Source organism: Pholcus phalangioides, unplaced genomic scaffold (assembly GCF_987345545.1).
Source record: "Pholcus phalangioides strain wild (caught in Gottingen) unplaced genomic scaffold, Ppha-v1.0 ptg000018l_1, whole genome shotgun sequence".
NCBI lineage: Eukaryota > Metazoa > Arthropoda > Arachnida > Araneae > Pholcidae > Pholcus > Pholcus phalangioides.
In genome coordinates, this window is record NW_028301611.1 from 5,014,649 (window position 1) to 5,040,220 (window position 25,572).

The 25,572-nt window shown below is 42.6% G+C and overlaps 1 protein-coding gene across 5 annotated transcripts in view; it reads left to right on the top strand.

Annotated features, from left to right (window-relative positions):
- Positions 1 to 25,572, top strand: part of LOC149071604 (semaphorin-1A-like) — a 293,307-nt gene that overhangs the window by 138,639 nt on the left and 129,096 nt on the right. For all 5 annotated transcript variants that reach the window (XM_089247954.1, XM_089247953.1, XM_089247957.1 and 2 more), the window contains one exon: positions 15,765 to 16,373. In XM_089247954.1, coding sequence (XP_089104080.1) covers positions 16,079 to 16,373 — 295 coding nt within the window. In that variant the 5' untranslated portion in view covers positions 15,765 to 16,078. The remainder of the gene's footprint in view (positions 1 to 15,764; positions 16,374 to 25,572) is intronic.

The following is a 25,572-nucleotide window of genomic DNA, read 5'->3' on the forward strand; positions in this document are numbered from 1 at the left end:
CAATTTTCGCCATTCAACTGCTTACGTAAACACGGACAGGCGTGCAATGCATTCATCGTATTTGAAGGAGACGGCGCCATCGCTCGTAAAGTTGATTGAGAGAGCAGGCTCAAGTGACTTGAGCTGTTGAACATGGCAAGTTTCGGGTTCTCATTATCATGTTGAAATTCATCTAGACATTCTTAGTTTGACGCAGGATAACACTCAAGTGTCAAGACCTAGGGCAGTGATTCTCAAAGTGTGCGTCGCTGCTCCTAGAGACGTCGCCGTGAGCTGAAGACATTGATACGTACTTATTCCGTGCTTTAAAGCTGCTCTTTGTCGAGTCGGTTCTGGGAAGTCGCGTATGAACTTTTACTAGTACAAGAGAGCCACGAGTGACGAAAAGTGTGAGAATCATTGACCTAGCCCCTTCACACCTGAATCAAAACTGACCGCCGAAAAAACAAAGTTTCATCAAAAAAGTTCGTTAAAAAGTCTCGCCACATAAAGCAACAGATCTACAAACGGTACAAACATTCAATCATTACACTTCAATTCACTTCACTTCTGCAATATAGATGGCAGCAGTGAAAAAAATCAGATACAACTCAGACTGTTAGATACACGCACTTACACTTCCACACAACTCACTAAGTAGTAGATGGCAATAGACCATAGACGGATATAGACTTGGAAGTCTGGGGGGGGGGGGGCACGATGATAATATCAAATAATGATATTAAAAACGGTTGAGATACTCATGTGTACCGCCGTAGCGAAGAGGCTGTGATGGACCACCTTTTTTTGCAGTTGCCAACACTCGGAAAAGCTTGCGCCCGGGATGATGGGGCATGTCCCCGTGCCTGCGTTTCTATTAATATTGTCGAATGAGAATTCAGCGAACAGCAGGAAAGGTTAGTCAAATTGAAGCTGTTTTACGACTGGGTGCCCGTTATTTGGCGAATTCAATCGTTCATTAACTCGCCGAATAAAAATTTACTTGTGATTTGGAGCAATGACGATCGGCAGCTGGAACCCCCTGCATCACAGCGTGATAGGAATTTCAAGGATGTCGGCGACGGTCTTACCCAGGGCTTGACAAATCCCAGGAGCCAGGTCGCCTCGCCATGTTTCCCAACCTTTTTTGTCCCATCGCCCCCCCCCCCCGATGCAATCTGAGGATCCTTTAGGCGCCTAAATTGTTAAAAAAATATTTGGTTGCACCCTAGATCCCACCCCCCCCCCCCCTGATTTGTGAGCCTGGCCGTGCCAGTGTGGCCAATCCTATTTGAGTTATAAATGACGCTGTTGGTCAGTTTTCTTTAATAAATCCGTCATCGTGGATACGCATTACAAGTGAGACTGTGGGGTTTCAAAACTGGATAAGGAATCAGCATGGTCGCTGGTATTTTGTGCTTTCCTCCCTACCTGGCGTAAAATTTTTCGAACAAGGTAAATCGAGTTCCGCTCGCTCGTGATGAGAAATAATCGATTATCGGGTTTTCGTTTCGCTTAAATCTCAGCCACAAGGAGAGAGACTACGTTCTCCATTGGTTTCTCGTTAACCATACCGCTGACATTCGTATCCGTGGGTTTGTCGAGTCGAGGTGCCTGCCACACTGAAAAACGGAAGTTCCTCTCGCAGTACTGAAACATTCTTAACCCGATAGAATATGCGAGACCGTCTCATATGTTCATGCCACGGCTTCCACACACAACATGTGATTCTTAAAAATATGTTTGGGTGGATACTATCGACCACCCGTTAATTACACGCGTGATTCCTTATGATGAGCTAATACAGAAAAGTTTTTTCCGTTTTAAGGATTGGACGAATATTAAGGTTGCCGCTTTTTCCTCTTCGTGTAGAGCAGCGGTTCTCAACCTTTTCTGACTCGCGGAGCCCTTTTCAGTATATAATTCGTATGGCAGAGCCCTGTTTTAGTATATTATTTATATGGCGGTACCCTTTAGGCTCTTTTTTAATCAAATTTGTCGATTTATTTTATTTTTCTCGAGTGGCCGCGGTTAAGTGCACACGGAGCACCGGTTGAGAACCGCTGGTGTAGAGCTTAGTTTCCCAACCTTTTTTGTCCCATCGACCCCCCTTTAGAATTTTTTTTCTCCTATCGCCCCCAACACAATCTAACCCATAGGAATCCTATGTTATACGCGTAGCTTCTACCGCCCTCCTGGAACATTCCATCGACTCCAAGGGGGCGTTAGCGCCCGCGTTGGGAATCACTGGTGTAGAGCAATGTTAACCTTGTTATTACGTGTTATCTTCGCCCCACTATATTGGCAGATTTATCACCAATTTCGTGACGCGTTAGCCAAACGGGATTTCTATTGGAAAAAGTTTTCCCAAAATCAACATTTTTTTTGCCGAAATGTTTAATTTACCTTCACTTGTTAAGTGAAAGTTTCTGGGGAGAAAAAACTGGTTTGCAGAGCTTTAGCTTTCTTGATTACGCTCGGGGTTACAACATTGCTATCAGCTTAACAAAACTCCCAAGTTATACGTTCGGTGAATTTGGCAGGATTCGAAAGTGGCGTCATCAATTCTTAATGCGTTATAACTCCATAATTATTGGTCAAATCAAAAAACTAAAAACACTTTTCCGCATTAGTTTTTCACAAGAAATCGCGTGTGCAATTATCGGGCGGTCGATAGTATCTACCCTGTAAAAGTCACTCCCCCCAAAAATGTACATTCCACATTTTTGGAAATGAAAAAGTTGAATTTTTAAAGCTATAAATTGCAATTTTCCGCAAAATTTTGCGACACTAAATACGGGATATCACTATTTCCCGCTTTCTCCACAATGATATATGGTGAACCGAAGCATGAAGGTATAATTTTATTTGAACCCACATATAGACATTACTAATATCAATTACAGCGGATGAATAATTTTATCAAGTCTGACTACAGGATGAGAAAATTGTATGCAAGCTTTGTGCATTCCGTGATCGCAAGGCTGACCAGCGCCGAAATTAATTAGAGAAAAAGAAAGGGGGCACCTGCCCTTTGCAAAATTTAGGGGGCCGCCAATCCCATATTTTAAGACTTTTTATAGTTAACTGCATATAAATGCACAAAATCACCGAAATTTTAGAATAAGTGCATTTTTTTCTATTAATCGCATTGTGTACAAGAGTTTTGAAGACTTTTACTTTTATCTTTTTATTCTTCGAATTTAAGCAAATTTCTCTCCAAGTTTTTAGAAAAAAAAATATTTCACCATTTTTTCAGTATTATTCATTTTAGGGCACATTTTTTGGCATTTTGAAATGTAAATTTTTCCACTGATAAATGCGTTTTCGCATTGTTTTGCTCATATCTAAATGCACGGAGAAGAAGTCGATCGGGAGCGAATGAAGCCCCACTTCATTGCAGTGAATTAAAAACAACAAATATGTGAGAGGAATATTCTTATTTGTAATCGTAATTATCTTAGCGTTATTTCTGAGTTGGGAAGATAATTTTATTCGTTGATTTTAAGAAGAAAAAGTCACATTGGCTTCGTTAGAAATACGTGAAAAACCGGGGCGTTCTAGCAAAAACGTCGGGACTGTCCCGTGAAATACGGGACGTATAGTCTGCCTTTTTTGACACCCTGTACATTCTCTTATCTAACTGATTAGATAACAGTTTTACTTATATAAATTAAAATACGAATTATATGCCTCGAATTCATGGAAATATCCATGAAGAATGGCTCGAATGCAGGGAAAAACTGCATTCTATGTAATTAATACGACGCAATCAAACAAATGGCCTTGAATGAAAATGTCTGGTGTTGTGAAAGGGGCCCATTGTTTTCGGGGCGCTTGCTTGTTTAGGGCATCTGGTCACCGTTGAATAGTTCTCCTTTGTTTATGGTGGCGCTTGTCTTTTTCCTCCTCCCTTCCTCTGATGGTTAAGTAGGAGACGAGGGAAAAGGTCCAGAGTGCCAGTTTGGTTGTTTACATTTTTGGTGCCAAATCGAGGAACCAAAAATAAAGAAAAATTGCATTTTTTTTTCTTTTAAAAAATTCGTTTTCCAAGAAAATCAGTTTCTTTTTTCCGCTCGTTGTAAACTTTCGACGTTTGTACGGTTTGAACGTGACCTTTTCTTTTCCTCGCTTTTGTCACTTGTTTAGTTGTTTTAGGCCCTTCTTCTTCCAGGGCTATTTATAGAATTGATTCTGTGTTGGGATGCAGTAGAGAGAGAGACAGACTTAAGGAATGGTTTGCGGTCTCTTTAAACACAGAGATTTCTACTTCTAAAACTTGCTTTGCAGAGGCAGCGTACGATCGCTAATTCAGTATAATTCTGTGGTGCCTCCGATGCGCTACGCCGTACATGCTTAACCCATGGTCCGCGGGTCAAATGTGGCCCCCCTCGGAATTGCCTTATGTTGCCCGTGACCTCGAACCTAATTTTGCAAACAGAAACAAAGCGGCGAATTACCAGATCACAAAATATCAGCGGGACACTTCCGTATCACTTGAGTTGCCCGCGGCGCGTTTCCAGATCACTCGAGGGATCGGCAGCATGTTCACGGATCACCGAAGGGACCCCATGGTGCAGTTCCACATCACTCTTAAGTGGCCCGTGGTACTTGTCCAGACCATTGAAGTGCCTCGTGGTGCATTTCCACTTCTCTTAGGTGTGATATGCGGATCATTTCCAGATATTTTTGTGACCCGCAGCACATTTCTTCAGATCACGTAATTCTCGTGAGACCCGAGCTGTATATGCAGATCACCGCGGCACATTTATAGACAACTTCAGCTACCCGCGCTAGGTGTACAGATCAGCGCGTCACAACTTAAGCGTCCCATGGCACATCCACCGATCACTTAAATGACCCGGAATCCATTTCCCAGATCACTTATCCATTTAAGCGGCAATGACGAGATATCTCGCCTCCATGAAAGCCTCTTATTTTAACATTGACAAGCCCAGATATTTTGTAAAAATGATTTTTCAATGGAAACCTTCCCCTACACCACTTAGTTTGAGCCTGTTGCCAATCGAAAGAAAGCCTACTTTATGAAAAAACAGGGGGTTAGTGATTTCTGATTGCCGCTTAAATGGTTGAGTGATCCGGGGCACGCTTCCAGATCACGTTAGTGCTCCGCGACACATTTGCAAACCAATGAAGCGGCCCTCGGTGTCCTAAAGGTTGACCCACCCTTTCGCTATACAGTGTCAAATACCCGAAACACCCGGTCAACAAGGATTCTCCACCTTTTGAGCAGTGCGGGCTACTGGAGTGATTTGGCTACGATAAAGTTAAATGTTTGCAAAAATTAGGGACGTGTTCCGTATTTTTCTCGGTGAGAGAAAAATACGGAATAAAAATACTTTCTCAAGAGTATTCTAGATTTTTCCCGAGCAGATACATCGGCAACAGAGGTAAGGTCAGAGCCCGCCTGACATAATCATAAAACAGCCACGAAGGCCCTAAACCGTAATTAAGGCCATAGCCAGGGTCTTTCGGAAGGGGGACAACCGTATTTCGGCGTGAGTTTAACGAGGCGACGGCCCTCATGCACCAATGGCTTTTTTGGCCGTTACGGCGAATGGTAAGTTCAACGTTTCAGGGACGAATGCGTTTAAACCAGTGGTTCCCGACCCGGTATAGGGCAGGTAACTCTATTTTTGCCGATCTTTTTATACCTGATGCTGGCAACGTCTGGCGTGCGTACCCAGCATGTACGCAGCCTCTCTGCCGTTCACTCCCATCCACCGTTGAAACGCGATCCGTCGCGTGTATGGCGTCATATGTCAGTAGCAGATGTTTCAGTGCTCTTCCCCTCCCGATGTTATGATACGCGTGGCAATACGTCCTAAACAACAGGAGCTGCCCTGCAGCTGATGGTAGACAGACACACATGTGGCATCCAACAATCATGAGTATTACATAGCCCTGTTTTGTTTCGGTCCTGACAGCTAGTCTGTCAGTTTGGATATCAGGAGGGTGTAGCGCATTTCCCCTTTCCTCGTTTTTTGTGGCTTGATTCTCCAATTCCATAGTTAAGTTGGATCCCCCCCCCCCCCACCTAATATTGTGGGCAAGCGCTTTGATTGTGGTTAGCAGATGGCGATGCCAGTAATATTTCGTACACGTATTCCTCGCTGTTACTTTTGAGCATGTTAATAGCCATGGGTATCGTCTTATTTGGGCGTGTGTAACATGTAGGCTACAGCTGCACGGGGCAGCTAAATTTGTGAGGTGGCAACTTTTAGATACAAAAAATTTGAATATCTGCATATGTGTGCGGATGTATTAGAGCAATGTTTCCCCAAAGTGGGCAATATCGCGGTATGCGGGTGATGAAAGTTTCCAGGGAGGGTAGACGCTTTGGATTTAGTATAGGTTGGATTCATTTAGGGGGCGATGAAGAAAATTTTTTTTTTGAAAAAGGGAGCTGATGAGGAACAAAAAGTTTAAGAAACTATGCGTGATAGAAAATGTGATAAATGCGGTTATTATGCATACTTACCAATCGTCGTGGTAAGTTTTGATAAATTTCCCTAAATTTATCACTTTTGCCCGCGATTATGCATAATAACGTCGGGTCGTTGGTAAACATGATAAATCATACTATATGATATACTATACATGACAATTCATTCATGTATAGTATCATTATATCGGGCATGATCGCAAAATTTGTTGTTTTATCAGGGTCCGACTATATTCGTCGCACATACTATACACATTTGGATTTTTTTGGGACATGCGCTGCACTGCGCTAAAATTAACATCTTTCGCCATTTTGCTCCAATAATGTATTTTCGTAGTTTTGTTCCATTCAGGGAGTAAAAAGCGCAAGAACTGCTGAATTACGAATGCTAATTTAGAAACTTTGCCGAATAACGAGCGTTAAATCGCCAATCTCGCACAATAACGCATGTCAAATCGCCAAGTAACGAGCGCTGAATCGCTTAACATCGTGTTGATTTTTCCGAAATTCTCGCACATTTTGCAACAATTTCTTTCCCGAGTGTAAAAAAATTGAAAAATTTTAGTCCATATTTGAACTGCTGCTGTTCCAGACAGCAAATAGTGTCAAGGTGCCAAATGTGCCGAGTAGTCGCAGGGTGTCAAAAGCCTGAAACACCAAAAAACAAGACGTTGAAAAGATGTTTGATAACAAAAGACAGTGCAACTGTTCTATTTTGAAAAGGGGTGAGGGTTAACGAAAATATTCTTGTAAGTTAATTTCGCTGCTCCAATTTATAAATATCTGCTCCGAATCCTATATTTTGCTGCTCCGAAATGGACTTTGTCACTTCCCACCCCTGATTTGGGTATTATGCATAATCACAGATAAAGGGGATTAATTTCAAGATTGTAATTATTAAATTTACCAATTACGCGTGGATATTATGCATATTTGCCGGTGACAGTGATAAATTTATCAAATTTACCAAGACGATTGGTAAGTATGGACATTAATCGATTTATTACATTTACCGTAACATAAATAATAAGGGCTGGACAAATCCCAGGCGCCAGGTCGCCATGAAGACTAGAAATTCGATATTGGCGCCTATAATTTTCTAAATGCGGTTGCTAAATTGGGGACTAAGGGCTTCACAAAATTTTCTGTTTTCATTACGCTTCGTCTGTTAACATGGAGGAAAAGTAAAAGAAAACAGTATTTAGGACCGTTTTTCTTTAGCAAAATACCATGCTTGGCTTCGAAAAAATTGGGCTGGCGGCTATATATATATATATAGTTTCCCAAACGTTTTGCTCCATCGCCCCTTATCAGAAATTTTTTTGACTCATCGCCCCCCCCCCCAACTCGAGTGAATCCATAGGATCCTATGTTAAATCTGTAGATTCTATCGCCCACTTTGGGAAATACTGCGTGTGACCATCGATTCCCAAAGGCTGCACCGCGAAATACATCCATCTGAGTTGAAGAATATTTCGAGAATGGAATTATAATGGGGCGTAGCGGTAAGGCTGTGTGATGCCACGATTGGCAGATTTGTCAGGGCATTTTAGGGTGTCACCGAAGTTCCTTGGAGATCAGAATTGGGTGCCAAGAAACTGATATCCCACTCGTTGAAAACTTTTGACACCTATGCCCTCGTGGCCATTCACCCTTTGCTTTCTTGGCATTGATAATTTACCCACGACTTCTCCGTTCTCAGGACCATTCACTCCCTTGTGTTCGTGGTCATTTACCCATGACTCTAATCCTGGGAGTTAGTTTCTCGCGGCCCTCTTTTGTCTTCATGGTCGTTCATTCTCGAATCCCTTGTTCCTCGTGGTCGTTCATACTCGGGACCGTTGTCCTCTTTCGTTCACACTTGGGTTCCTCGTGGTCGTCTACGTGCTCTTTCATCCTTTCGGCTCCGTTTTTCTTCATCCACAGCTTCCTTGTCTTCGTGGTCGTTCATAGTCAGCTCTCTTGTCCACGTGCTCTTTCATCCTCTCGGCTCCGTTTTTCTTCATCCCAAGCTTCCTTGTCCTCGTGGTCATTCCCTCGCTGCTTCCTTGTTCTCGTATTCGTTCATAACTAGGCTCTTTTTTTTCTCGCTGCCATTCTCTTGTGACTTCCATACTTTCATTCGCGGCTTCGTTGTCCTCGTGGCGTTTTACACGCCCCCCACCTTACCCAAATCAACTTTTACCCTCGGCTACCTCGCTCAAACAGTCGTATATCCGTGACACTCTCACAGCAGTAACAGTTGTGTAAATAATCGGGTAAAGTATTTTTCCTGTTTACCAACTTACTATTATGTTCACGCACATTAATATCCTCAGCTCTCGACAAGGTTTAACGTTATCCCTGGAAGCCGCAACGCATATTTCCGGAGGACTACTGTCATAACCCTATTTTAAGAGTAGCCAAGAAGAAAAGTCTCCCCTAGGGCGGGCTTAGTAGCCTACTTTGTGGTCCGGTACAAGGATAAGCTTTGCGGCACTCTAAATCGGGGTTTCCCAATTCTCCAGTATTCATAGGTACCCTCGTGCACGCTAGATTTGCATTGACAATTGAGAATAACTATCAAACTAGTATATCATCGTCATAGAAAAGTCATTCTTCGATAAATTTGTGTAATAGTGAGTGCTGCCCTGTGGAAATATTTCAAGTGTGCCCACAGACACTTGAAAGTTGGGGCTTTCAGGGCTAGAAAATCGATTATCTACACAGAGCCGCAACTAGGTACTCTCTCAGTCGGATAAGCATACAATAAGCCTTCCCCGTTTGATTTTTAGTAAATTGGTAAAATAAGAATTTAGCGGTTCTGGGTTTAGCTCCCAGATCCACCTGTACCACCATAATTGGGGGGGGGGGAGAAATCAAACCCCTAGGCCAGCCAGAGGTTTGGTCACACCCCCCTAATGCTGGAGGTTCTCTATATTTGATAGAATTTTAAGAAGTCGTCGAAATTTGTTAAGACGTTGAAGTCAGAAGAATTTGTGAATAAGTTGAAGTCGCGAAATGTAATCAAAGTATTTTCATCCATGCGGCTTCTTTAAATTTGCGACCCGGTGCGGTCGCACCCTTCGCACCTGCCCAATTCTGGCCCTGGTTCTCCCTCACGGTTACCGAACTCAGAATGGTAATATTCATCGGAAATATCTTTATTATCGTCGCAGTCAAAGTGAATCGCTACCCTGTGCCAGTAGCGGACTGTTCGATGATTGCGCACGATTGCCTCAATACGTGAATGGTCATAGGTACCGCCGTGAGAGCCATTCGGCTGCTTTTTCCGTCCATTATTCAACCACCCTCTTTGAGATTCCTGGAACAATTGCCAGATTCAATGCGAGTTGTTTCCAAAATAACCATATAAACGCATTTCCTGGCAGGTATCCCTTGGCCTGGAACCGCCGGTTTATTTATACGCGTAAATTTTCTCTTAGTACGGATATTTATTAGTGCCGCGAGTACGCAATTATTACACCGCCATTTCGTTTTAATTAAGGCCCTACTTCTCGCGGGAGAAGCTGCGGGAAAAAAAAGTTGGTTACGGTGTCGTCGGCCCCTCTGGCACCAGATCGAGAACTTTTATGGTGTCTTGTTTTGGTGACAGACATTCATTTGTTACGGGGTGGGAAATCCTGGACCTTTGCCACGATTCGTGTAGGAAATTTGTTCCTTTGGCTCGGCGCGTGCGTTTCCTCCCAGAAAAGCACGCCAAGTATGTATAAATACGTGTGCTTTGACAGGTCGTATGAGTATTAATGTGGGGGGCTTAAGAACAATGGCTCATGAAGACTGTCAAAACATTTCGAGGCAGTGGTTTCCATTCAAACTCTGCGTCACAGTTCCCAGGGGGTATCGCGTCTAGCTGGGGATATTTATGTACGCATGAAAGAGTTATTATAGATAACTATCTACCTGTCTTACGAGTGCCATGGATATCAAACGTTTGTGGACCACAGTTAATATACGATGGAGGCCTTTTCCCACTTTTTTTGAGTCGTCAGATTAATCATCAAGAAAGGTGCACATATCACAACTCAAAAATCAGCATGATGGACAGGACCCTTGAATAAGGTGACCCTCATACAGCGCCGCAACTAGGGGGAGCAGGCGGGTCTCGTGTCCCAGGCGCTAGACCCGAGGAAACGCAAATTTCATTCTGAAACCTCTCCTTCAACATTACAAGCGGGCGTCAAAATGCGCTCTTGCCCCGGGTGACCAAGCATCTATGCATGTGTGGTGTAGCAGTAGTAGGTAGGGCCTCCAAAAAATGGCTCGGGGATCCATGATGTTCTTAAGTCAGCCACCTCGTTGGACAATTGTCCGCTACTTGAGAACACGTCCCATGTGACACGTGAACCAAATTCTCCAAAAACTCCTTGAACTTGTGCGCATGCCAGCCTCCCTCCCTCAGGCCCTGTATTTTATCAAGGTAGTGCTTAAAATCAAACTTAGTCTAGGACTGAGGCAGCGTCATAAATTGGGAGTTCTCCCTCCTCCTTTGCGAAAACTCCGCGGCGCTTGCCAACGAGGGGGGCGCCTCACAGTTTGAGAAACCGTGTCGGTGAGATTTACTTCGAATAAATTCTCGCGAAAATTCACTTTTGAGAAAGTCTCTCGTGGGACTGCACCTCATGTGAATTCATAATGAAAGCTTATACGGATCGTTTGGTGTCGTGTCTCTTTCCGATGCGGGGCGTGGGAATCGGGAACTCGATCATTATTGAACACATCGGATTACGAGTACCGAATAGATGGACTCCTTCGCATTTTGTCTCATTCACATCATGCACGACCCATTAAGGATATCCGCCATTTTATTCCTACGGCGATATTACTAGCACGAAGATGCTGTTGATTCTCCCCTTTTGTAAATGATCTTATTTAAGGCATCGTTATACACGCTGGTTGGCCCGCATCTGGATAGTCTTGGAATGCCGGGCCCGCGGCCAACCTCTAAATTTATTAAAGGCCTCCAACGTGATCCATAAAAGAATCCCCCGAGTCTCCCTTGGGGATCATAATTCATAGAATTTTTTTTCCCCCATTCAGAGCTACGAAAATGACCCCAAACGCATTATTTCTGATTAACTTTAACACTTAAGGACTCCAATTGGAGTCATTCGTTTGCGCTCAAAGTATTTGGCTAATTGCCTTTATTGATGAACTTTTAAAGTTTGTTTTTTTCTCTCTCCCCGTCAGAGGAATTCACCCTCGTCTAGACCGGAGTTGGACTTGGTGCAATTAAAGTGCATCACACACACACACACACATTGCGTATCTAGTGTTCTTTGAAGGTTTTTCAACTGTTTTAAAACAGACGGAACGAGGTACGGATGTAGTTTGTCTGCCACGAGAATAGACTGTTTCCTCCCTTCAACTGAGTCACGTGGCATGCGAAAGGTTTGTTATTGTTTTTGCTCTAGAAAACTGAATGAACGAACCCCTCATTTGGCGACTGTCATTGCTTTGGCGTCTTCAAATCCAGATAAGATAGATCAGTGGTTCTCAACCTGGGGCCATATGGTCCCCTTGCGGTCCTGGGATATTCTGGGGGGGGGGGGACGGCACGGGAGAAAATCAGAAGAAAGGTGATCTACGACAAGGTGGTGAAGGGAGTCAGAGAGCTATGAAGAGAAAAGCTTTAAAAGTGAAAACATGGTTGAAAATTGAAAAATATTACTACTTTCAGAATCCATCAGATTCGTCCATAGAACCAGGGGCATCTTAACCCTTGGGTCTATGTGGGCATGACCCGGGTCTTCATGTCAATAATAGAGGGAGGGGGACTGCACTATATGGGATCTGGTGCTGTTATTTTCAGCTAAGTATGGAGGGCTGCCAGAGCAACGGTTGATGTGTTGGGAGGGTCTATTTATCGTGCAGGTTCATTGGATCGTCCCGTATTTTACACAGACCGTTTTTTTACCATATAGTTTGACTCCTGGTATAGCTTGACAGTGTTTATTGATGATAATCAATGTGAATCCGTGCCTAGCCAGGATTTCAGAGATTGATCTGATTTATTAAAATTTCATTCATAATAAAAAAAATAGAAAGTATCTCACTCTTGGTACAGGGGGCCACGAGAAAAAAATGTGATCCATAGGGGGCCATGAGCTGAAAAAGGTTAAACACTGAGATAGATTAACGGGAAATGGAGCACGCTATTCCCGCGTATATCAAAAAAAAATGTTCCAGTGTCACAAATATTGTTTTTTTTTCGGGACGTTTGTACCAGATTTCTCGAAAGACTGATTATATTTTTAGAGATGATGATTACAAAGGAAGAAAATTCATCTCTTCTCCCCACGGGGAAAACAGAGTATTTCTCCCCTTGGAGCTTATATACGTTGCTGCCAAAACTCGAAGTTTGGCCAATTCGCGACGTTGACCAGCCCAGTTGACCCAGCTAATGTCCGAAATTCGGGCTTTCGCCGGCCCAAATCGATCCCTATATGTGGTCACTAAGATATCGATATTCAGATTCCTTTGATCGTTAGGGTTAACATAGCTAACCATAATCATTATGGTTAACTATAGCTAATTATAAATGGTCATAATTATCAAAAAAAAAAAAATTAACGCGGCGATAACCAGAATCATAGGGATCGGTATATAGGTACTGGCCCCAATTCGTTAGAGGTTCCGCAGAGGAATATGGACAAGGTGCATGTATGGTTTAGTAGGTACTCTGGCCCCTTCGTGAATTAGTCAACTTCAGGCTTGGGCAGTAACATATATGTTGAAAGGCTCCGTACATTCGCGCGTGAGCTATTAGTTGATTGCTGCCGCCGTGCATATACGAAGCCTTTCAGCATATGCACTGAAGTGCCAAAAGTCATGGGATACCTCTTAATATCGTGTATATATTTTATCCGGCGAAGTGCAGCAATATAATCCCATGACTTTTGGCAGTGTATATACGCTCCAAGGGAGAAACATCCTGTTTCCATAGCTTAATTGGTAGAGCACTTGTCCGGCAAACGACAGAGACCTGGGTACGAGTCCCCGCTGGGGGGGGGGGGGAGCAGAGATGAATTTTCGTCCTTATAATAATCTCCAAAAATATAATTGGGGCGATATTTTCCACTTTGGGAAACACTAAGCTATGGAAGCAGATAGAATATTTCAACCTCGGAGCGTGTATATAGGCCGATATATGTTGAAAGGCTACGTACATGGACGGCGGCAGCAATCAACTAATAGCTCGTGAATGACATGTGGCCATCTGGTGGCCACATGCATATAGAAATGTCCTAGTACTTGAACAACGTTGGAAGTTCAGTTTCTGTAGTGACGTCATCTTATGTCGGAAAAAGCAAGCAACTGTTGACTGATTCGGTTACAGCTCGACGTTTATGTAATCAGTCCATACGTGCATCTCTTAAACATTCCTCTGAGGAATTTCTAACGGATTGGTACATTAAATAACGTGTGTTTTTGAGTATGTGGGGCCGTAATGAATTTGTTTGAGTTATACGTGTTTCGTGTTCTTCAGCGATGCTATCATCTGTTTCCCATATTTCTAATTGAAAATGACATAGCCCCCCCCCCCCCACCCGAATATTTGTTGGATGTGCCATCTAATGCTGACGGAAGCTTGCAACTTTCGACTGTCCCGAATCGTGTGCTGCGTTGGCGCTGCCATCAATCCTTCAACTTTCCTCTTCACAGCGGGATGGTTCTACTGTCCTCGGTTATCTTCCCAAGCAAAAATATACCGGCCTCTTTAACCGGCAATCTTAGTATTGAAAGGGAATGGAAAGTTCGGTTGCTGTAGTGGCGCCATCTACCGCAAACGAAGCGAAGCAACTTTCCACTAGTAGTGGCCGCCATCTGTTTGCCGCTCCGAAGCTGAAAATGACTACTCGCATTTTTATTTTTCGAACCTGGCAACCCATGTTGGCCTGGCGTCCTAGATGGGAAGACGCCGCCCTCTTTCGCTAAGACGACCCTGAAACTAAGTTTGAATCGGACCGAGTTTATATACAACCATTCTTTTTACCACTCCATCTTTTTCAGAGAATAAATAGCTTCAGTTGTCCTGAAAAAGAGATGGGAGAAAAGTACATTCATTCCCTCCCCACCGTGGAAAGTGATACCAGTTTTTCTATTAAAGGGTTGTGTGTGTGTGCAGTTTTTGCGATAATATCGAAAGAAAAGCCTTTGACCCTCAAAAATAACCCTTTCCCCCCGAGGTCCCACGACGATAACACCAAAGAAAAGTCTTTGCAAACTATATAAAGACCTTCCTCTTCCTTTGTTTATTTGCCTTATCTGGGCCATCTGAGTGAACTTGTATATTTACAGGGTTGATAATATTATTGGCAGGAAGAGTTTTTAGGGTGCGCTTACTGGAGGGTACATTTGTTGCCCTTGGGACACAAATGTGGTAATGAAATCAGGCCAGTGCCTGGGGGTTATTATACGTTCGAATTTCGGTTATGAATGAGTGAGGCATGTGTGTGTAATTCGTCGATTAATTTACTTCTCCGACACCTCTAGGGGTTTTAATCTCGACTCTTCTCTTAATATGGTATTATCATACTCAACGAACTTGTTAATCTGACAAATGGATCTTAACTGGTGTCGATATGGCCCCCAGAATGTAGGTCGAGTCGGTGGTGACACGGAAGATTAGACTGGTGATGCGGTATGTGACTACTAGGTGTTTAATAGATTTGCCACATTCTAGCTAACGATGATGGATTATAGTTCCGCGAGGAAGTTCGCACTTGTCATTTAATGTGGAGGGTGGGGGGGGGGGGGGGGCTGTGACTAATAATGTTTTGGATTTAATGATTTGAATTGAATGTGTGTAGCGTCAAATATTTCGTAATTTCAGTGGCGTTTTGAATCGGTAAAGATACGCTCGGCTGTTAGCCATGCTTTCTATGCGACTGTATACTAAGTGCTAATGCGGTCTTTATCTGATCAACCGTCCGTCGTAGAGGTATAGTTTCAATTTAAAAAAATGCTCAAACCGCTTTCAAAAATTACCCTGCACCAGTTTGGAGAGTGAAATACAGTGTGTCACGAAATAAAAGTTCTAAATTTTTATACGCCCCACCCCCGTGCTCTAACTTCCAATTAGAAAGTTGTCCTGTCTCTGAGGCCGAAAGATATATATGTATGTACAAATTCCTATGTACAGTGCCGTAACTAGGCAGATCCACCCGCACAGAGTCCCTTTTGCCTCCACTGGGGCAAAAGGGAACAAAATGCAAATTCTGGCACAGGAAAGGCTTGTTACGGCACTGGTTATGTATAGTATCTTCTCATGATCGAATGTACATAAGATTATAAATTATTTTCTTTTCTTTTACAGCAACATGATGGGGAGTGCGATTACGCCACTGCTGCCGGCGATGTACGCCAATGCCGCTATACCTAATGTGAGCGGATAAAGAAGCTCGAGAGTCTGATCCTGATCACGCTCTCTCTGTCTCTTCTCACTAGATCTCTCTCCGCTTCTCACTAGACCGAACCCGCTTCTTCTTCGCTGCAATCCAGCTTCACACCTTGCTTCTCTTTAGTTTCCTCCAACTGTTCTTCTAACTATACCATCCTCCTCCGTGCACGGATCTTCAAGAGGAAACAAAGGAAACCCCTTATTCGCCCCCCTTCGGTCTATCCGCCATCATGATGTCCAGCTTCCGGCCGTCTTCGTCCGCACACCTCCCGGACCAGTGTAGTAATAATGCTGCCGCCGCAACGAGCTGTGCCACGGATACTACTACTGCTGCTGCTACAACATCAGCACCGCTACTGAAGTCTTTGATGTCGATTTTCAGTCACGTCCATAACGGGAGGCGCACAGCCGCTGCGGCTTCCTGCTGGACCCTGGTCCTGCTTATCCTAACAGCTTCGTTGTTTCCGATTGCGACAGCCGCGTGGCAAGATGAAGTCAGGCCCAAAGTTCGTATCATCGTCGATCGTAAGTTGTTTACTTCCTTTTGTCGTTTCTTTCCCACGCAATTTGTGAGTTTTTCGTGTGTGTGTTTGGTATGACTGATTGCGGTTCAGCCAGTATGATTAGATTTGCTTTTTGTGGGGCTTCTCTTGTAAAATTTCTTTAGTTTAAAATCCTGCTGCTATATAGTTCCACATTGACGAACATCTGCGTTTATAGCTATATAGTCAGGGCACATTCATTTTAGGTCCTGTTTTTTTCACAGATAAAGCATTGTTTCATCTCGTGCAGGGGTTCCCTTGCTTTCATCTTAGTGGCAAATGGACTTCCTGGCCTTCGTCTTATTGGCACAAAGGGTCCGTGGAGAGCAAAATTCTTTATGAACCCCCTGGAATAGGCCAGGGTTGCAGCAAACATATTTCTCCGGGAAAGAAAAGTGTAATGTTTCGTTCTACTTTTCTAGAACATAGTGCCTATAGTCAGGGTTGGTCTGATTTTGCCTAACCCAATAAAAACCCACCAATATGTACACCTTGAAACTGCAGTTACTCGCAAACAGTATGCTTTCTAATGGTGTTATTGCATTGCCATACTTATTTAATGTAATTTAGATTATAGGGGTTAGAGGGAAAAACCCTTGAAAAAAAACACATTTTATAAACCCATCATCATAAGATACAAAACGATTTTGACCTCCCCCCCCCCCCCAAAGATTTTCTGTAATGAGCCACCACTGATATAATTACATTAATAATTGCCATGTAGTACTAGGTCTATTATCTTTATGTAGGTAGGCTACAACATATATAACTTGCTTTCCTCATGCTTCAGTATCATAAACCCTGAAAAAAAGGGGCTTTTTGCCAACCGCGCCTATAGGCCAGTGATATATTGGCATATGTGTGCTAATATAAATTCCAAAACTCCTATGTTCTCAGGTTCTCCAATTTAGTAACTGCACATACAGAGAGCAACAGACCCATAAACAGTACAAATTATAGGTCTGTAAGTAATTCAGTCATAACACATCGCTCACCTCACTTCTGAAATATAGATGGCAGCACTGAAAAATCAAACACAAAACTACATGCGCACTCAGACTATTAGGTACACATGCTTACACTTCCGGTATTCACTAAGTAGTAAATCGCCCATGGATGGTGATAGACCAGAGTTGTGCTCGGTTTGAAAGAAAGAAAGTAACTGCACATAGAAAATTTCAGGTGTGTTCCAATTTTTTAATCGCCATGTCGATATGCTGGCTGGGATTCGTCAAGCCTTGGTACAAACACTAGAATGCCTTCATCATATCCCTGAAAACATTGTTTAGGGCAAACATTTTTTGGAGCGGGTCGCAGATCCTTCTGTGGGCCGGATAGAACCTCTAAGCGGGACGTAGTTCGCTCATCACTAGTTTAGTGTATGAAATTCAAAATCTACATTGACTACAATTAAGTCCCTGCGTTTCAATGAAATCAATGTAAATGTGTATTTTCCCTCGTATATGGACATTATTTACAGATACATACAGTGATCTGAATTCGAAGTATCGGCGATAAATCTGAAAAAATTGTTTCCTTGTTCGCATGTTAGAAATGGAAAGAAGAAGAAAAAAAGTAAACTAGATTTTTTTCCCTCCACCCCTCACTCTGTCTTCCTGACCCGTTCCTATGTGTTGTTTCTGTCTCATATTGTCTCCCCCTCTTTCTCCCTCTCATATTGTCTAGGGATATTGACATATTGAAAGATAGGGTTCATTCTGCAGTAGGAGATTACGGAGGAAGGAAAAGCGAAAAAAACTTCCTCCAGCAGCATTCCTTGGAAGATGTTTTTTCTTTTCCCTGCGTTTCTCCCAACTGAAGAATGAAACCCCCCGTTTTCGTGATGCAGGCTAGAAGCTATCTTTCCGTGGTCAGACAATGTAAATACTATAGTAAAAAAGTGCATAGTAAAAAAATACATTATATGGGTGGGGGAGAATCGCAAATAGGAATATAGAAATGATGGGGAGGGAGAAAAACTTGCGTTTTTTAAGTCACAATGACGCTTCGCGATTGTAAGAAAACAGGTGAAAGAAATAGAGAGAGCTTGGACTGAACTCAATGCGCGTTGAGACGAGATATCTCGTCCCTGATCGTTAAAGGGTCAATACTCGCTCTCGAAGATGATTTTTCCATGGTGCAATTTTAAATTGAGCGCACTGTATGCGACATTGAACGTTTTCGTATGCAATCACAGCTAAACGAATGATACCTCCTTACCTCTTCTTCTCAAGCTAACTTCTCCTACATACACCCCCCCCCCCCCCAATGTTGTTCGTATCTCTTCGAACGGAATCGATGGTACTTTTGTACAGCGTTTGTGCGAAGATACTCCACCTTCCTCTTGAGGATTTTTTCTTTCTTCTCCTCTGGAATCGGATGCCGGTTAGAAAACATTTCCTCTCCCGTGTAGCCATAGTCTTAAAAGATTTAAGGTTGGGGGAAGAGAGATTCCAAATGCCTGGCTCTCTCTCTCTCTCTCGAATCTTTATATATATATATATATAGTTCGTCTTTGGAAGGAAGGAAGTTCCGGGCAACGCCATGAAAATTTCATGGAACTCCACCGAGTTCCGAGGCAGTTTCTACAAACCGCTGCTATATACGGGTAACATGGAGAAGAAAACGCTTGAATTGTTGCTGTAGCGGCTTCTATTTAGTCGTTTTCAGCTCCCGTTGCTACCTACCTTTTACCTCAATTTGATGTATATTTTTCGCTATATAAGCGGTACTGGTTTCAAATATCATTTCTGTTCCGCGTATCCATTATTTATGAGCATATGAAGTGTATATCAAAGAATTTTCAGCAGTCCAATAAACCCTTTGGTGTTATTTGGGGGCATCGTCATTGTTTTATCATTATGAAATCGTCTATATAAAGGGATTCCCAAATTTTTCAAGCTTGCTGTACCCTCTCTTGGGAATGAAATTAGAATTTTGAACATCGTGGTATACCCTTTGCTTCATTTCGCTACCTCATAAAAGTGGGGAATAACAGATTACTGTGTTCGATATAATTTTGTCTAAATGCATATAGATTTGCTGATAGGTGGAACTGCAATCTGAATCAATTGAATTGCAACTCTTCGAAAAATATTCGCAGCAAGCGCATATTGTTATCGCGTGAAAAAATTGGCGATAGGTAGAAATGTAGTTTGCAGTTCCATTTGATAAATCGCAAAATTTGGCGCTTGTTTCGATGATTTGGCGTTTATCCTAAGAGGTTTAATTTGGTAATCCGTATTGTTGAATTCGCCTCGGATTGATCTAAATTGCCTGGAAATGCTGCATCCTGTGCACCTCAATAAATTGCCAAATTTGTGTGTGTCTTTTCGATGATTTGGCTCCTTTCTAAGACGCTTAGGTATTTGTGTAAACCTTAATGTCGAATTCGTTTCCAATCACCCGGAAGTACATGATACTATGTTTACGTGCATTTTGATTCGCATCGCGAATGAATAGACGCCAAACATCAAGTTCTCAATTGACAGGAAAAAAGTTTGGAGATTTGGCGAGTAAATCTCTGTGTCACGCATCTTGCGGTCAGAAATTAAATAATGCGCCTCCTCTCGATCTACTCGGTTTTTTTTAGGGGTTTCCGATCCGCTTCCGACATAATTCCTAATTATAACTATTATTCGATCGTATACACTATAGAGCGAACCAAATTTTCAGTCTCGTGAAATTCGTTATAACGGGGTTGGAGTGTATGTAAGAGAAAATGAAATGCAGCCATTGCTCTTTGTAATCGTCAATGAAAGGTTAACAAGGGTTACGCATTGGGGGAAAAAAAAAACAAATACACGGATCAAGTTTCAATCAGTATCATGTTTGTATTACCGAGAGTCTCATAAAACCATCTTCACGGTGTTTGATATCAGTGTAATATCTTTTATGGATAGTCGTCGCCATTTTGGCGACTTGCTAGCGATAGTCATTTCTCGTGAATTGAAAGATTCAGTAGTCCCCCCCCCCCCCCCCGCCCATATGATAAGTATCTCTTTCTTATCGCAAGAGAAATTTGTGAAGTTAGTGCTCGGTCGGAAATGGAATCAGTCACTTAGGATCTGACTGAATAGATGACATATTTCGTAACTCAGCTTATGCTTTTCCCATGGACACCAAATCCTGGAGAAAAATCCTACGGCCGGGATCTTTTGTAAGGAATGCCCTTGGGCAGGATTTTATTACGGCCTTCTACCCATGAACATATAGTTTGAAATGACTCGGTAACTCCCTTGGCTGGAATTGCTGAATGCTGTATTCCATTATTATTCAGTCACGAGTAGATCTATTTGAAATGCTGAGCTGACTCGTCCAGCCCATCTTTGTGCCACAGAAATGTGGCGTCAGTGTTATCGCTAAAGTAATTTTTTTTTTCTATTCGAACCATGATTTAATACATCATTTCATACCACGCTGCTCGTAGTTGTAATCGATAAAGCTTGGCAGCAAGTGACTAACAGAATCATGATTTTGGTCCAAAAACAATTGTGGCGAGATTGGCTTTGCTGGCAAAAGTTTCGAGGGCTTTGGCACTGAGAATATAGATGAGCGGTTCTCAACCTGTGCTAGGTGTGCATTTCCTAGGTCCCGCGGCCTCTTCAGAAAAATGGAATTAATCAGTAAATTTGATTAAATAAATAAAAGAGAAGAGGCCTACGGGGTTCCGCCATAGAAATTTGGTAATGAAAACGACTCCGCGGAGGTTGAGAACTGCTGCTATACATAATAACCAACGAAACTATAGTGTAGACATCAATCATGACAATTCGATTATTTATAGATATGACATCGGCTCCGCCCCCAGTATGAGATGTAAGCAATCTCTTAAGCCCCGGGGGCGCGGTAGCCCAGTCGATAAGATACTCGCCTAAAGTACCAAAGGATGTGTAGAGGTGTCTTGAGTTCCGTGATACCCGGTTCGTCCTTGTCAGAAAACTTTCCTGACACGGGGTACAACAGAAACGGCGACTTGACAACAGGAAAAGTTGCTACCCCAGGGAAGTCCCCCATCGATGTATTAGCGCGCCAACCTCTCGATGATTATAAAAACAAGCCTGCCGTTCGGAACCGGCAATAAATTGTAGGTTCTGGTCTAATTAGCCCTCGTGTGCAGAAAATGACCTTGGTGCGGCAAAAACTATCTTGAGCCACGGCCACACCCGCCTGGGCCCAGTAGCCATTCCCAAATATTTGCCTTCCCCCTGATGCAAAGAAGCGGCATAGGTTGGCCGCCCACTGTCCCGGCTTTAGGCACAGTATCCCTTGGCGAATATTTGCTTTCAGAACACTCCGTGTTGTGACTGCTGGCATTCTTCGACGAATGTGTGGCCAGACTGATTGGAAGATCGGTAAGGAAGGCGACGCCTGTGACTTGGGTTGGAAGCTCTGTCTGGTAGTTCAAGTTCAAGCCTCCCAATACTGTGGTCATAGTGACGGACTCGCATCGCGAAGACCCGATTCGAGCCACAGTGGTGGTCGGCTGAAGTTTGTTTTCTGTGGTTCCCAACCTTCGAGGCGCAAATGCGAGTCGATCTCCCCGTTAAAAAGTCTCGCCACAGAGAGCAACAGGCCTACAAACAGTACAAATATACAGTCACTACACATCATTCACTTCACTTCTGAGATATAGATGGCAGCACTGAAAAATCATACACAACACTAGATACTCACTCAGACTGTTAGGAATACACACTTACAATTCCGGCACAAATCGCTAGGTAGTAAATTGCCTATGGCGACAGACCTGAGTTGTGCTCGGCATAAAAAAAAATAAATAAAAATAATAAAAAAGCCTCCCAATACCTTCCAGCCCCCAACTTTTGACGATCATTGCCAATGATTGAGCGGCCACACCACTACTTTAATGACCAACCTTGGAACATATTGGGCCAGTCTTGACACGAGTGTGGGGAAATTAATGGGTATTGACATCTAAAAGATTCTGATCATTGGTTCGGGCAAAAGAAATATGCTTGAACCCTAAAATATTTAGTTGATAGTAGATATACACGTTACTGCCAAAGCTCGAAGTAATGGCCAGCTCAGTTGACCCGGCAAATGTCCAAAATTCGTTCTTTAGCCGGCCCGTCTATGTCGATCCCCATATGCGTATCACTAACATATCGGTATTCAGATTCCTTTAATCGCGTTAGGGTTGCCGTAACTAACTATAGTAATTGATTAGCTATGGTCAATTATAAATGGCCATAATTATCACACAAAAATACGCCAACTCGACGATGACCCCGAATCACAGCGATCGATATATAGGGGCCGGCTAAAGAACGAATTCTCGGACATTGGCCGAGTCAACTGGGCTGGCCACTTCGCGAAGTGACCAACTTCGTTCTTTGGCAGAAACATATATATATCGCCATGGCGATCTCCGCAATGGGGTTTGTCAATCCCTGGTTATAAAAAAGGGGCCTACTTAGAAACGTAAACTCGAAGGGGTTAGAGAAAGTACCGACAACAATGGTTTTTTTTATCAATAACGAATTCAGTTCAGTGACCGTGGTTTCCCAGCAATGCTGAAGCATATATTTTGCCACGGCAATCGTTCATCCTAAACGTTAATTTCCGAATGTTATGTTCCGGATCCTATAGAGGGTGTATGACCCAAAAAAAGAAACCATCCTAAACATTCATTGGCCTCTTCAAATCTCAAGATGGCGAATAAGAAAATAACTACTGTAGCAATATGTGTATATACATATTTTTTTTTATTCTGCCATCATCCGCTAAGAAAAATGATTTTTCTTAAAGATGGAGGCCAATGGAGAGGAATAATAATAATATAAAAAAAAGTCGAAAAACAGGCCAGACAACCCCGGCCATAGAGTGAGTGAGTCATCTCTCTCTGTTATACACGATGCACTACGAGAGAAAGTTCTTATTACGAGAGAGGCCCGGTCTTTCATTACGCATGACGACGACGATGTGAAGGGCCCCACCCCTAAGGGCCCTTTACTCAAGTTATAAAACATCCGAACCGTGACGATTTTTACGTGTAGAATTTGCGTACCTTGGGGCCACTTGCAGGGAATTGGAGTCCGCCAATTTAATTGGATCGATGGTAGCTAATAACACGCGGAAAGTAAAGTCGAACTGGGAAATAACGACGCCTAGGCTTTACCGTCGTCAGTCCTTATAATAACACTGCTCGACTTAAAAATAAAATTCATGTTCTCGGAGATATTTCTTATACAGTCGAATCCCGTTTTATCGAATACCGTTATAGCGAAAATCCTATTTTAACGAACACTTTTCTAATCCCCCCAGATAAGTTTACATAGGAACAATGTAAAAATCTGGGATTCCTTTATAACGAAATTTCGTTATTACGAAGTGATATCTCCGGTCTATTGAAGTTCGTTATCGCGGGATTCGACTGTACATATATAAAGATATCTCATTTTTCTGTGATTTTAGGATGATATTGGGGACGCTGATTTCTGGCATTGACTGTGTCGGATTTACTCTAATTTTGAGATAAAATAAAAATTAAATTTTCCAGTATTAATATAGTAATATATATATATATATATATATATATATATATATATATATATATCACAGGTGCTAATGCTTCCGATTTTTTTACCCGGAACCGGGCCGCAACTAGATGTTTGGTCACCCAGGACAAGTGCGCACTTTGGCGCCCTCTTGTAATGTTGAAGGAGAGGTTTGAGAATCTGCTTCCCCCTCTGGCCCAGCGCACGAGACCCGCCTCCTCCCCTCTAGTTGCGGCCGTAACCTGAAAGCCTGATTTTGTAGCCTTATTAAAATCTTCCAATCGGAAACCAGATTCTTCGGATTTTTCGTGTCTTAATAGAAAAATTCTCTGATTATGCTCTGCAAATGCCCTAAAAAATCCCTCAATCTTGGCGATGTCGGCATTTAACAATTAGCGGCATTTTTGGCGAGAATTGGCGATGCAGTGTTTGTGATTCCAAAAATTTCTCGCATTTTCCCACGATAAAATCTAGTCATCCAAACCGTAATGAAATTTCAACTTTATTCGCAGCACAGTAAAACAAAACCCTCTCTTGCGGACACTCGCGGGACAAAAAAAATTGCCTCTGTAGAAGAGGGGTGACCTTATCGGGGGGGGGGGGTTCTTGTATTAATTGTATTATATGGTATTAACAGTAACTGAAAAATGGTTCTTTATTTGAATATAAATGAAATTCTGAGAATATGAGATGCGTTCAAAGTCGTGAAAATGCACATGTACGAAGTTAAAATTACTGAAGAAATATTGTACATAGTTTACGTACGGAATTAACATCTTTTGGAAAAACTGATCAGTCGCGGTGGAGGGGGGGGGGGGTTGCCGAGTATCTCAACCCCTTCGAAATGTACTTCAAGCTGAGCGTTTCCAGGAAAATGTAATGCATTGAATTCATTTGTAATAGCACGAACTCCAATTTTACGTTTTTCACAAATTTTTTCCTCTTAGAGATAGAGAGTGACTAGAGCTGGCCATATATTAAACACCGTGAGAAAATATACGAGCACAACCAGCAAAACGTAGCCTCAGATTCTAAACGTACATCCGAATTGCGAAACATTAGCGAACTTCAAGCCAATATTTCATTCAAAAGCAGCCAACACTATGGTAAGTTGATCGATGTTAAAACTTTTGCTGCCGTCGGTTGAGCATAATGCGGACCAAAACTGCAACTATTGGTGTCCCGTACTGGGGTTTCAGTCCAATTTAACGACTGATGAAAATGATTTCCGTTACCGTATCCGAGGGTGCCCGCTAAACTGGGGGTTCGAAATACATTATTCAAATACGATTTTTATCGGGATATTTTTTATTTGGCCGTAAAACAAGGTGACCGTTAAGAGGGGGTTTTACTGTATATTTCATTGCATCTGACTATATTTTCCCATACTTAAAAGCTCTTATATATAGACAAAATTTCGCTAAATCGCAGATGTCGTTATAACCGAGTTTGATTATGAAGCCCTCCCACTTCCCCGAAAAAATAGTCAAACTTTTCTTAAGAACGGTAAAAATAACTTCACACAAAAAAGAATATCCGAAGGGACTCCAAATCCATCCAAAAAAAAACGGGGAGGGGGAATAAGAAACCGGTGGGGCCCCTTCATGCACTTACTTACCTTAATACTTTTCCCTTTTCAGACAATTTCTCTTCAAAATCGAT